The following is a 13,746-nucleotide window of genomic DNA, read 5'->3' as shown; positions in this document are numbered from 1 at the left end:
GGTTTTGTTGAAGGGGGCCGTGAAATAATGAAAACAAATTTAAAATGTTTTAAGACTAAGTAGATTTTTTTTATTTTAAAAGAAACATATTTAACTTTTATTATTTATTATTTATTATATTTTAATGGAAAAATTCACGAATTGGTGTTGGTTCACAAACTTTGCTTCCTTTGTATTTCGGCACTTAATGAATATTAGTAAATATTGCTTATTGATATGTTTCATTTCAAAGCAGTGGTTAATTGTATTTACTTCGAATGCTCTCCAGGGAAGCTCCAAATCTTCCTGTCCCTTTCATCACACGTTCGTAATCAGGGACTGTTGATATTGACTTCATATACATATCAAAACTCGTTTTATATTATCACTGTCATCCGAGCTAGTTTTCTGTCACCAATAAAAGTTTCGCATATACTTCACACGTGAAAAAAAGCTTAAACAAATTCATGTGGGGAGATAGTAACTCACTTGCAGTGGTAAACAACACCCCCTCTGTAACAGCCACTATACTGCAGCGGCAATAAAAACAAGTACTTTTATTATGCTAGTGAATAAGGTATGAGGAGTCTGTGTAATATATTTCTCGACAAATAGTGCAATTAGACACAACTGGGATAAAAACACACTAATTAATGAATCACATGTCCCCTTATACAGAAACTATGGTGTATATATAGACAGAAACAAAACCATATGTTGCATGGGCAAACACAGTATCTAACTAAAAACTATTGTTATTAATTAGATGTGTGTGAGTTCGATTTCCCAAGGCAGCAATAAAATTCATAAAAGTGTTAAAACTAAGTAATGTATATATAATGAATGGAATTCAGTTGAAGAGAGTTAGCATTTCAACTCAATTGTCAGCTATGCTTTTATCTTTCTGTAGCGCGATCTTTTGTTATTACCGCACCAATCATATGTACGTTTTAATAACCTGCCTTTGCTGTCTGTTTCGCGTTAGGCTTAATTACCGTATAGGGAGAAAAGTCACAAAAGAGAAAAATGTTCCTGGTCCAGGGATTCCCTTATTCAGGTAATATTCACTAATTTCATGTTATCAGTCTGTGGTGTGCCAGTATCGGTAAGTGGTGATATTATTTGATCTGTTCTACATTAAAAAATTTAACCCTGAGATGGATAAGTGGCTGATAAAAAATAAAAAAATCCCACGAACCAGAAGAAGCAGAAACAGACTCAAAAAAAGGACAGTATTTCATATTTTACCAGAACAGCCTGCATCGTCTTCAGAAGCAAACGGTAAGAGGCAAAAAATGTAATATATGCATTTGATTTTTGCAATATTCGCTGTGTATGTTTTGTAATGAATATAAATACAATAAATATTATAATAATATATCTCTCTATTACGATTTTTTTTCGAGGGGGGGGGGGGGCATGAAATATTTTAATTATGCAAAGGGGGCCCTGACATCCAGAAGTTTGGGAAGCACTGCTATAGTCAATGAGACTTTTCTTATTCCTTGCCTCTTCTCTCCATGTGAATTTGTGCACATTTTTATGTTGGAACATGGTGTTAGTAATAACCAATCCACGTCCTGAGGAAATCCAACAGTTATTTGCCATTATTATTTGCTCTGCTCTTTTCTCCAAATTTTCCCAAAATATTTCTGTATGTCTGACAATCATTTCCTACTCTGCTATTTAGATCCCCAACGAGGTCCAACTTTTCCTTTTTCTCAAGCATCAAAAAATTCCTCCACCTTAGTAGAACCTTCTGTGGAACCATAGGCACAAATAAGTCTCATTGTCCCATTTCCATTCTGATATTTGCCCACATCACTCTACTTGAGATTGCCTGCCATTCAAGATTAGCCTCATATTTTGTGTTGAATACTATGGCTATTCCTTCTTTTCCTTGATTGTTATTGCCTGAATATAACATTTTGTATTTATTGCTCAGAAAGATCTCACCAGTTTTTGTCTTTTTTGTTTCAGTCACCCCCTATTATGTCGATCTGGTACTTATCTAATTCATCAGCTAGCTCCATTTCTTTGCCATTCAGGCTTCTTATGTTGATAGTACCGATTTCATTTAGATAGATATTAAAAAGAGTTGATGAAAGGAGAACATCCCTGTCAGACTCCTTATTTTATCTCTCATATATGATAGCTCATGTTTTAATCTTATTTGTATTTGTCTTTTAATATGTTAAATAAAATGCTTCTTTTAACTTTGACAAATGTTTTTTCAAAGTCAATGAATGTAACATGTGTTTCTAAATTGTATTCTCTTCTCTATTATTAATTTTAGGCAAAAGGCTGGGTTTCTACATAATTGTCCTTTTCTAAATCCATTCTGCACTTATAGTATTAGTTTGTAATTTAAAATTCTGCTATATATTTTGTAACAGGAATTTAGTATACTTATACCTCTAATTTTAGGGTCATCTCTACTACTTTTTTTAAAGATAGGGATCACATCAATTGCTTTTTTCCATTTTATTGGTGGGTTACTAGTTGAATAGATTTTGTTTAAAAATAATAGGGGTCTTTCTTTGAACCTTATTCTTGCATATTTATATAATTCTGAACCTGACTTATCTTCTCCAGGTGATTTTCCATTTCTTGTTTCTTTCAGGCTGATTTCTAATTCTTCTTTAGTTATTTCATTTTCATTAAATGTTTGCTAGTTATCTTTTTAAAAATATTTATCTGTTCACAATTTTGTATAGAAATTTAGAAATTCTTGTTTAATTTTGAGTTTTCTTTAGTATCTGTACTTAAATGTTTCAAAATCTTATATACATTGGATTTTATTTTATATAAATCATGTTCTAAATTAGAAACAAATTTGTTCCATGATTCTCTGTCTTCTCTTTTAGCTATGGCTCTTATTCTTTTATGATATTCTTCTTTATTTCTTTGATTGTATTATCCCATATCTTCAGTTTTTTTCTGTTTATTGAATTTTTTGGTCTTTCCTAAGCTAACATTTGCTGCTGTATTTAGTATCTTTTTATATTAAGCCATTCTGTTTCTATTTCTTCATTTCATTTTATCTAAATATTGGTTAATTCTTTGTTCATATAGTCATTACATATTTGTGTCATTTAATAATTTAGTTTTATAAACAAATGTTTTAAATTTTCTTTCTGTTCTTGTTACTTGTAGCCATTTAGGTGGTAATCTTAATTTTATTTTAACAAGGAAATGTTCACTACTTATTTCATATCCTCTGTGAACTCTAACATCTAAAGAGATATTGATTTCCATCCTCATGCTGCCCAAGTGTATTTATGTATAACTTTTGAGATCTGCTAATAGCTCTTGAATGAAACTTACATTCACTTTTCTATAATAAAGTCATAGGGACTGCATGAATATTCAACTTTGTTATAGTAATTTGCTATAAGGAATTTTAGAATATAATTGCAGGTATGAGGATTTGGTTGAGACTTTTCAGTAAGTTTGTTATAATAATGTTGGTTGTAGTGTGAGTCAGCTGTAAGTGATATGTGGTTAGTGCTCACTTAACAGTTTGGTTTTCAAACTGTATTCTCTGTTTATCCCGTTGCAGTATTCATCCAAATCAAAATGTCTGCTCAAACGTTTTTTGATGGATATTAATCTATAAGATCAGTTTAATTTCATCATGGTGCAATGAAGTATTGATGAGTTGTGAATGCCTTATGGGTTTTTTTTTTTGCACACTTTAAGATTTTAAATGGGAGAAATATCACTACTTTTTGTCTTATTACAGATGAAAGTTTGCATATCAGTTCCTCTCACTTCCCCCCAGAATTTGCTAATGCAAGTTAAAACATTTTGCACGATCTTTACAAGTAACTTTGATTCACTGTGGAGTAGAAACATTAACTAGGCTGGAATACTCAACAGATTGAGCATTCCATGTCAGCCTGATTAATGCTCCTACTCTTCACATGAAATGTAGATTTGAATCCCACCATGGGTAGGATATTTGTGATTGTTTTAATTGGAAATGAATTTCATTGCCTGATGTGAGACCACCACTCCATTTATTAGAAACTTGAAGTATTATTGTTAATGTACTATAGTTTTACAACCTTTCATGGATGTAAGTGACATATAAAAAAAGTTTTTATGTTGATTCCCAGTTTTATATGCAAGAGGTGCACTACTTTGAAATTTTTGTTATAAGTGGGTAAGATTTTACTTATTTAGAAGAATCACTACCATTAATTCATTTATGAGACACCTGTATGATAATCGTGAAATTATCACATAGGCTCTGAAACAAGTGCCACCTGACAGCTATACTGCCATTATCCACTGAATTATATTTGCAACCGTTATTCAGATATGTTAATTTTTAGCTTGCATATTTTTTTATTGTTTAAACATGAAAAAAATATAACTAATTATCATCAATTTCCTGATATGTACCCTCAATGGATGTTCAGGCTACTATGACAGCACTACATGATTAAGATGATATTATTAATAATCTACTATCAGTAACTTTTCCTTCAAATTAGTCTATTACTTGTCAGCATTCCAATAGTTGTCGTATCTGACATCTTGTTTTAAGGCACTTCTGACTGAATCAATTCATCTAGACCTTGGTCTTCCTCTGGGTTCTTTTTTCTTGCCATCAAATACCTGATTTGCTAACTTTTCCTCTCCCATTCTATTTAAGTGACCATACTAACTTAGATTAGCCCTGCTCATACATTCTTGAATGCAAACTGTCAAGTTCCTTCCGAATGTCATCCTTTTTAATGATTCAAACTGATGCCATCTGTTCAGGCCTTTAATTTTTCTAAGAACTCTCATCAGATCCATAACTTAAAACTGTTGTCTATTCCCTGATTTACAGTAACTTGCTACCTTCACTAAAAACCGTGCCTAAATAGCTAAAATATTTTACTCATTCTATAGTCTCTCCCTTTAAAAGGGAGCTGAAGTTTTCTGTGTTCCTGCTGATTTTCATGCCAAATTTGTTACAGCTGCTATTCAATTTAGTTAGAGAATCCTGGAGAGTTGCACTCAGTGTGTTTGTGGGTTCAACATCTGTACAAAGCAGAGTTAAATTTGATATCTCTAACTCTAATATCAGATTTAATGCCACTTTCTTTCATAATGTGCATCCTTATCTTACATCTGATTTTACATCAAACCATCTTTCTGTATTTCCTTCAATTCTAACTGCTGAATTACAACTTAAATATAGATTTTTGTCATGTATAATGTTCCATTTATCCCAGTAAACATAAATAACTGTAGTGTTTTTTATTAGTAGTATTATTATCACGTGACTCATCGAAGGAGGGCACCTGTCTGTCCTCCACCAGCTACAATGAACGGCAACTACACCAATGCCATCTACCACCACCACTAGTATTTTCACAGACAATCACAAACATCTATGCCCCAAGCAGGCTTTGAATCTGCAGCCTTTTGGCTGGAGAGTGAATATGCTAACTACTTGGCCAACCAGGGAGCCTTGTCATGTGCCTTTTTCAGATCTACAGAACTTTTATTTAGCATGAATCCAGTTTCTCTTCCACAATTTTTTTGACCTCATTTCAAAGGATGCTTGTATAAATCTTACTTGGAATACCTATTAGAGAAATTCCTCTAATTCTTTCATTCTGCTTTATTCCTGTATAGATGGAAACTATGAGAGCTCTACTCCTATCATCTGGAATTCTGAATCATGCAGTGTAGCCACTGCACTTATACCTCCATATTTGAGCATTTCTGGTCAAATATCATCTAGAGAAATCTAGTCAAATATCATTCAAGAGAAACACAAACAGGAGTATATCAATACTTGATAGCTTTTCTACTCCTGTTTGTGTTTCTCTTGAACATTTTCCGCTACAGTTCTGTCACTTCTTGTTTCATTTGTCTTTCAAAGTAATTACTCCAGACATCTGGGGATATCCTTACCTTCAGTTTTCATGCTTTCTTTATCATTTTTGATTCCTTTTATGGTACTTGTTCCTCCATTTTTAAGCTTTTACAATAGCCTCTAGAACATTTTTTTACCTTCTATATTATTATGAAGTTTTCCCCATGACTTTATTAACCTAGATAGCTAAGCTCTCTTACATTCTATCTATTCTTTAGGGCATCTGCCAAATAATTTTTGCTAGGAACTTTCAGTATGCTTTCTTGTGTCTACCATGGCATTCTTATTTTTCTGTTCTCCCAGACAACTTCACCACATGCCTCCCTAGCCAAATTGCTCAAAATTTTCTCCCAAGTTTGGTTCTTGTTTTTTTAATTGTTTCATTCTTTCTTCAATAATATTTTATAGTTGAGTCAACAGTTTACCTGTAAAAGCTGCTCGACTTTAATTCTTTTTAAAAATGTTTACATACTGTTCTTTTCAATGCGATGCTTTGTTTTATCCTAAGTGATGGTCGTTTCCCTTAATTTTAAGTGGAATAAAACTTTTTTTTTTATATAAAGCAAGCATTTAAGATTTTTTAGCGCACTCAGCTGTCTTAAGTTGCAAAAATAATTGCATTTCATTTATACAAGTACTTATCACAGTACTCTCCATATGTATTAAAAAAAGAAATAAAATTAGTAACCCACAAGATACCCTTGATACGAAAATTTTTGAGCACTTCTCTCTTACACGAAAGTTACCTTTGTGATAATTAGCATTAAAAACCAAGCATAGTCTAATTTTGATATACAAAACAATACAAGTTTTATTGTTCAATATCTAAATATAGATTTCAGGGGAAATCAAAAAAATTCATAGTTATGCTTCTGTTCTCTGCATTTCTGTTGTAAAAGGTGGAATTTATTATATTTAGAAGAAAACCAGAATTAGTTTCAACATTTATTTATATATATATATATTGTTTGTTTTAGGCGGATAATTTATTAGTAAAGAATGTAGTAGATGATGATGTTTTGGACTTGTATCTCACCAAACACTGGGCCATTAAATATGCAACCAATGCCGCATGCACAATACTTAAAGTAGACCAGGTGAGTTAAACTGCTGAAAATTATGTTATGTATTCCTTTTGTTGTGTAGCATTTATTAATTAAATAGTTTTATGGGGTAAGCACTGCTGTGGATTAGCAGCTTTTAATGTTTGGCTGAAGGACAAGAATCAAAAATGAGGTGCTGACAAATGGGAGGCGAGCTTCTACATATAACAGCTACTAAGAAGTTTTTGTAGCGTGTACAAATTATGTAGCTAATAAAGCTAGCATGTCAATTTTTGTTAGAAAGCTCCATTAGGTTCTGACAGATTTTACTTGAGATTGTAGATGCAAGGCCAAAATGAGTTTTCAGAGCTGAGCCTTAGCTTACTGTTTTGCAGCTAAGTGACTAATATTGTAAACTATTATAGTTTATGGTCACTATATGCAACCAAGGAACTGGGAGGTGGATATAAATTGTTCTACTCTGGAGCGAATAACAAGGGAAGAAATGGTGTAGGAATTGTGGTGTGTGGTAGAAGGAACGACAGGATCATGCGAATGAAATTGGGTCTTGGAGAAGAGCGGGTGGTCGTATTATGTGTATATGTCCCGCAAGTTGGCTGTACAGCAGAGAAGAAAGATGAGTTCTGGAACATGTTAGATGAAGAAATAAGGGAACGGGAAGAAAATGAGATGGTGATTGTCGGAGGAGACTTGAACGGACACATAGGGAGACAGAATAGAGACTGTGAAAGGGTGCATGGTGGCCACGGAGTGGGAATGATGAACCAGGAAGGAGAAAGGGTTGTGGACTTTGCAGTAGCGTTTGATCTGGCAATTGTGAACTCATTTTTCTACAAGAGGGAAGAACATTTGATAACATTTAGGAGTGGTAACAACAGTTCACAAAGTGACTACATTTTGACTAGAAGAAAACATCTTAAGGTTGTGACAAATTGTAAAGTAATTCCAACAGATCAAGTGGCACAGCAACACCGACTGCTGTGTGCGGAGTTGAAGATAAGAACCTCTGGTAGCCATGGGATGAAGACAATTAAGTGGTTTTGCTTAAAAGAAGAGAGAGTGAGGAATCGTTTTAGGGAGAGGGTGTTAGAGAGGATTTCGGATGGACTGGAAAGTGTACAAGATTGGTGGAAACATAATGCAAAAGTAATCCTGAGCTGTGCAATCGAGGTGCTTGGTGAGACATCTGGAAAGATTAGAGAGCAGAAGGAGGGTTGGTGGTGGAATAATAATGTACAAGTGGCAAAGCAGAAGAGGACAGACAGGTGGTGTACAGAGAGAGCAAGAAGCCAAGAAAGTTGTGGCACAGGCGAAGGCATATCAAGATCTGAATGATCAATTAGAAACAAAGGAAGGACAGAGAAAAATTTACCAACTAGCGAAATGTAGAAATAAAGCAGCAAAGGACATGTGAGGTAGATCAAAGACATTGAAGGAAGAGTATTATGAAGGGATGTGGACATAAGGAACAGATGGAAAATGCAAGGACTCACAGAGAAGATGGACAGCCTTCTGAGGGGATGGTGCAGAACATCAGTAGAGTGGAAGTGACGGAGGCCATGAAGAGGATGAAAAATCGGTGGACCCCGACAGGATTCCAGTGGAGGCATGGAAGGCACTGGGGGAAGAGGGAATTGATCTGCTGTGGGACCTGTCAGCAAAACATAGCTGAGGAATGGAGGGAGAGTACTCTTGTCCCCATCTACAAGGGTAAAGGAATAAAGTTGATGTCCCACACAATGAAAATCCTAGAAAGGGTTCTTGATGGAAGATTGAGGAAGGAGGTGGAGATTGCAAAGGAATAATTTGGATTCATGTCTGGTAGATCAACAACCGATGATGGAAAAGTTTCAAGAGAAACAACGGGAGCTACATCTGGCATTTATTGATCTGGTGCCAAGGCGAGAAGGTAGGTTGGTGAAGGAGATGTACAGACAAGTGTTCGGACCTGTCTGGGACAGACAAAGTTATCAAGGGTCAGCATTAAGCTCTGTTTCTGTTTAATATTGTGATAGAGGTGATGAGAGAAGATGCGTCTTGGACAATGCTGTGTGCAGATTCAAGAGAAGAAGCGAGAACTAAACTGGAAAGATGGAGAAAAGTACTGGAAGAGAGGTATGAGACTGAGCATGTGTGTTGCACAGTGGGCGGTGGCCAGGAGACAGATCTGGAGCTGGAAGGAAATGTCATCAGGAAGGTGAGGGACTTTAGATACTTAGGTTCAACAGTGGGAGGAGGGAGATGGCTGGAGTTTATGTGATAAGAGGGTGCCGATCAAGCTGAAAGGCAAAATCTGTAGGACAGTAATGAGGCCAGCTATGACGTATGCTATAGAAACTGTGGCCCTGAGGAAAAATAACACCAGCAGGATGGAAGTAGCAGAGATGAGATTGCTTAGGTGGATGTGCAGTGTGACCAGAAAGGATCGTCTGAGAAATGACTATGTGATGGGAAGAGTGAAAGTTACGAACTTAGGAGCAAAGATACAGGAGGCAAGGTTGAGATGGTTTGGTCATGTGATGAGGACGGAGGATGAATATGTGGGAAGAAGGGTCATGCAGATGGATGTGCAAGGAAAGAGGAAGCGTGGGGAGCTGGTAGAAGAGGACTTGAGGATGAAGAACTTGGATGTGGTGACAGCCCAAGACAGGAGGATGTGGAGGAGACTCATCATCAACAGTGACCCCACTTAAGTGGGAGAAGCTGCAGAAGAAGAAAAAGCTTAGATACATGATATGCTCTGTTCCTTATGTGCAGAGTGTGATAATTTAATTTCCACAATGGCCTGATACTATTTTGCATGTTTGGACATCTGCGCTATTGCCTTAAGTCATATCAAACCAATTGACAAACTGTGGTAGAGTTAGCACGTACATGTTTCTGCTTTTGGCAGAAAAATGCAACTGGAATTTAATGCCCTCTAGTTTTGTGCAAAGTTAGGCTAAAGCACAAACATGTTAAGAGTGGTTTATAATGATGCTATGAAAAATCATGTACAGGTATCCCCTTGATTAACGTGCCTTTAAATTGACCATGCAAAATCATGCTCACGCCACGAGGTCATCTAAATTCTCTTAATGATCTGTGTGAGAATGTGAAAGTTTTATTTTTCCCCCCCAAATACGACATCATTGCTACAACCCATGGACATGGGCATCATTGCAACTTTCAAAGTCTATTTTCTCAAAGGCGGGAGAAAATGCGATTATGCTCCGTGAATTTTTGGGGAAAATTAACATTGAACATTCGTGACTCGTGGGAGCAAGTGTCTTCTAGTTACATGCATGAAAGCTGTTTGGAAAAACCTTCTCCCAGAATGCACTAATGACTTAGGTTGTTTTTAAAATCCTGTGAACAATGTGGTGAAGACCTCGGTTTTGATGGTGTTGATGCAGAAGTTAAAGAATTATTGGATTCAAAAGATTTCAGTGACACCGATCTTCTTGAAATTGAACAACGAACAAATGGAATGTGAAGATGAGGTTCCAAAGGAAATAACAATCAAAGAACTGGATGGAATATTTCGCAGTTTAGAATCACTTAAGCAGTAAGTAATGGATATGGATCCAGATGTTAATCGAAGAATGCATGTTTGCCAAGGTCTTGAGAGTCATTTTGCTTGTTATTGTAGAATTTATGCCGATAAGAAAAAAAACAAACAAACATTTACTTTGCATTCATTTTTTATCTTTCCTAAAAGAGTACCATATAAAACGAACTATTAGTACAGCAATCGATCAGGGACGAATTGTACTTTTTACAATTGATTAATGTGGTAACATCGAGGGATATCAAAAGTTTCTGGCAAATAAGTCGGCTTGTTCTCTTAGAGAATACAGAGACAAATGTAAGAAAGCTAAGCACTGTGTAAAACTAGCTAAACAAAAGTCATGTTTTGCATTATCTCCCATAATGCAAAACACATCTCCTTGCAGATATGTATAATGTTATGCTGCAAGGAGATACTGAGATAGGAGTGATGTTAGCTTGGTTCACCTTTGCAACTAGTTGCCTGGTGTTGTACTACCATACCCCAGTCCTGAAGATACTTCCAGGTGCAAACTTTGTTTGCTCATACTTGGATAAAGGATTAAACTAAATTTATTATAGTCTAACCAAGTGAAAGATAAACTTTCAAAATCGAAAATAGGAGAAAAAAGAATCCTTGATGTATGGAGCAATTACTTTGAAAAATTGCTGAATGAAATAAGCAGTGATTACAGCATAATGGTAAAAAACACTGACCAGGCATGCAATCAGGAAACATATCCATACTTGAAGTAAAAAAAGCCATCAAATGCCTGAAATGTGGAAAGGAGTAGATGATATTCAACCAGAAATGCTCAAGTATGGAGGTATAAAAGTCTTACAGTGGCTGCACTGCATAGTTCAGAGGGTTGAATTCCAGATGATTGGAGTAAAGCTGTCATAGTACCTATGTATAAAAAAGGGAAATAAAACAATGAGAATTATGGAGGTATTTCTCTACTGAGTGTTACTGGTAAGATATATGCAAGTATACTTGAGAAACTGTTTGTAGAAGAGAAGCTGGATTCTTGCCAAATAGCAGCCGTCAGGATCAGATTTTCACTTTATGACAAATAGTTGAGAAATCATGGGAATATAACAAAGATCTGTATTTAAGTTTTGTAGATCTGGAAAAGGCATATGACAAGGTGCCAAGAGAAAAACTATTCAAAACACTACAGTTATATGGTGTCAATTGAGCAATTCTTTGTTTGAGTCGTAAGTTGTTAATGTTAAATCTGGTGTCAGACAAGGATGTACATTATCACCTCTGTTATTCATTATCTATATGAAGCAAAGTAGTATTAAACCCGATATCAAAATTGGAGATGTTAATCTCAGCTCTTTGCTTTATATGGAGGATGATATACCTCTAAATAAATCCACTACAAAGGTCAGCAATAGCAAGACAATGAAAATAGGCAGAAGCATTGAAAACATCAACTGCAATGTGAATGGAGAACCTATAGAACAAGTAAAACATTTCGGCTACTTAGGCAAATATATCAAGTGAAGATAGTAAATTAAATATGGAAATAGACAACAGAATCAACAAAGCTGGTATGGTAATAAGTCAACTGAATAAGAGGGAAATTAATCAAACACTAAATTAACTGTATACAAGACAGTGTTAGAAGTAAAACACTTCTATCATAGAGCAGTGAACAGATGGCATCAATATCATATTAAAAACGAGGATATTAGGAAAGAACTTGACACTGTCAGAATCCAAGAATTAGTTAGCAGAGCTAACAGGTAGTATGGTCACTTAACAGAATGGGAGATAAAAGATTAGCAAAAGACTGATTTGGAGGGAAATTGTAGATCAGAAATTAGTAATGATGTAACTTTTTCATGTAGTACTATCATATCTTAGGTATATATAAACTCAGGAATTTGATGATGATAAATGCTGGCTAATTACTTCTGGTGTTGGTATGTGGAGGAATAATAGCACCTGTAAAAATACCTATAAGCATTTGCAGAAGTTTTTGATTTTGCAACTCCTGGTTGGGTAAGTTTCAATACTTCTCACCTGTGCAATCCTAAGCAAAAGGACACTAGGAAAAATACATGAACCCAAGAAAAGAGAGAGATCAATAAAAGGGAAACAAAGTAAAATGGTTCTTACAAGAAATAAAATACAGGTGTGTCAGGGTATCTTGATATCAGCAATGGACAATTACAAAGCTAGAATAGAAAGTCCTGTCATATCGGTGAAGGAAGGTCATGTTAAATATCTTTTCTAGGAAAAATAATATAGATAATTGAGAAGATAATCTGCACTGTTCTTTTTGCCATTCAAAATAAATAATTTTTTTTTTTTTTTTTTTGAAATATACTGAAAAGCATAAAAACAATGTATCATACTCTCACCATTAACTATTAAGAAGCTGTTTAAAACACCACGGGTATTATGATAGTGTGATGGTCTCTAACTTTATGATGAGAGTTGACTATATTGGCCATGAAAAATTATTTTTAAAAAAATTGGTTAAATTATTTACTTGATTAATAGTGGTTAGTCTAGTATTTAACTACAAACTATTGAGTATCATAGAGGATTGTAACATTTTTTACCCCTTTCTTTTCATAGATCATTATGTCAAAACCTGCAGGTGGACCTGCACCTAAAACAAATGCTGCTTGGGATGATGCAGATTGATTTTCTTCTGCTACATGTTGTGCATTTTTAATATATATCAACACCTGTAACTGCTGGTTGTCTGAAGCATTATTTTTTATTACATCTGAGGAATCCTTGCCCAAAATGCATCTAATTTATGTGAGACAGTTCACAGCACATTTACCTCTTGCCTTGAAGTAATTAGCAAAACAAAAAATAAAATCTTTCATCTCATATGATCTTGTAGATCTTTGTCTTTTCTTATATACCGTAGTTTTAATATTGGATACAATGTGTGATACTCAATTTGTTATATTTTTTAATAAAATGCTTGTAAAAATTTTGGATTAGTCTGTGGTTGAAAAAAAAATTCATGTCAAGCATTGTAATTTCAATGACATGTAACATATTACAAAAGAGAAAACATTTTAATATTAACAATACCAATTTTATTATAGTAAGCTATTCTTTGATTAATAAGGCCAACTAGACCAGTAATATTTTCAGTAATCTAAATCAAATCCTCTTTCCATTGTATTACACACAACAGCCATACTGTGCATAAGCCGAAGGATCATATGGATATTTTTAATGAAAATATACATGCTTTGCAAGATATTCTTAATCAGATCTTAGTCTCACAAAACATTTCCTGTCTAGGAAATGAA

General features: G+C 34.8%; 1 protein-coding gene across 1 annotated transcript in view; it reads left to right on the top strand.

Moving 5' to 3' along the window:
• Positions 1-13,421, top strand: part of LOC150096155 (T-complex protein 1 subunit theta-like) — a 176,128-nt gene extending 162,707 nt beyond the window's left edge. The window contains exons 16-17 of the mRNA XM_090409473.1: positions 6,838-6,957; positions 13,049-13,421. Coding sequence (XP_090265599.1) covers positions 6,838-6,957; positions 13,049-13,117 — 189 coding nt within the window. The 3' untranslated portion in view covers positions 13,118-13,421. The remainder of the gene's footprint in view (positions 1-6,837; positions 6,958-13,048) is intronic.
• Positions 13,422-13,746: the final 325 nt, after the last annotated feature.

Source organism: Typopeltis vanoorti, chromosome 19, assembly GCF_054136105.1.
Source record: "Typopeltis vanoorti isolate ZY-2024b chromosome 19, IOZ_Tvanoo_1.0, whole genome shotgun sequence".
NCBI classification, from domain to species: Eukaryota; Metazoa; Arthropoda; class Arachnida; order Uropygi; family Thelyphonidae; genus Typopeltis; species Typopeltis vanoorti.
The sequence above is the reverse complement of the archived record's forward strand: the minus strand, read 5'-3'. Positions and strand labels throughout refer to the sequence as shown.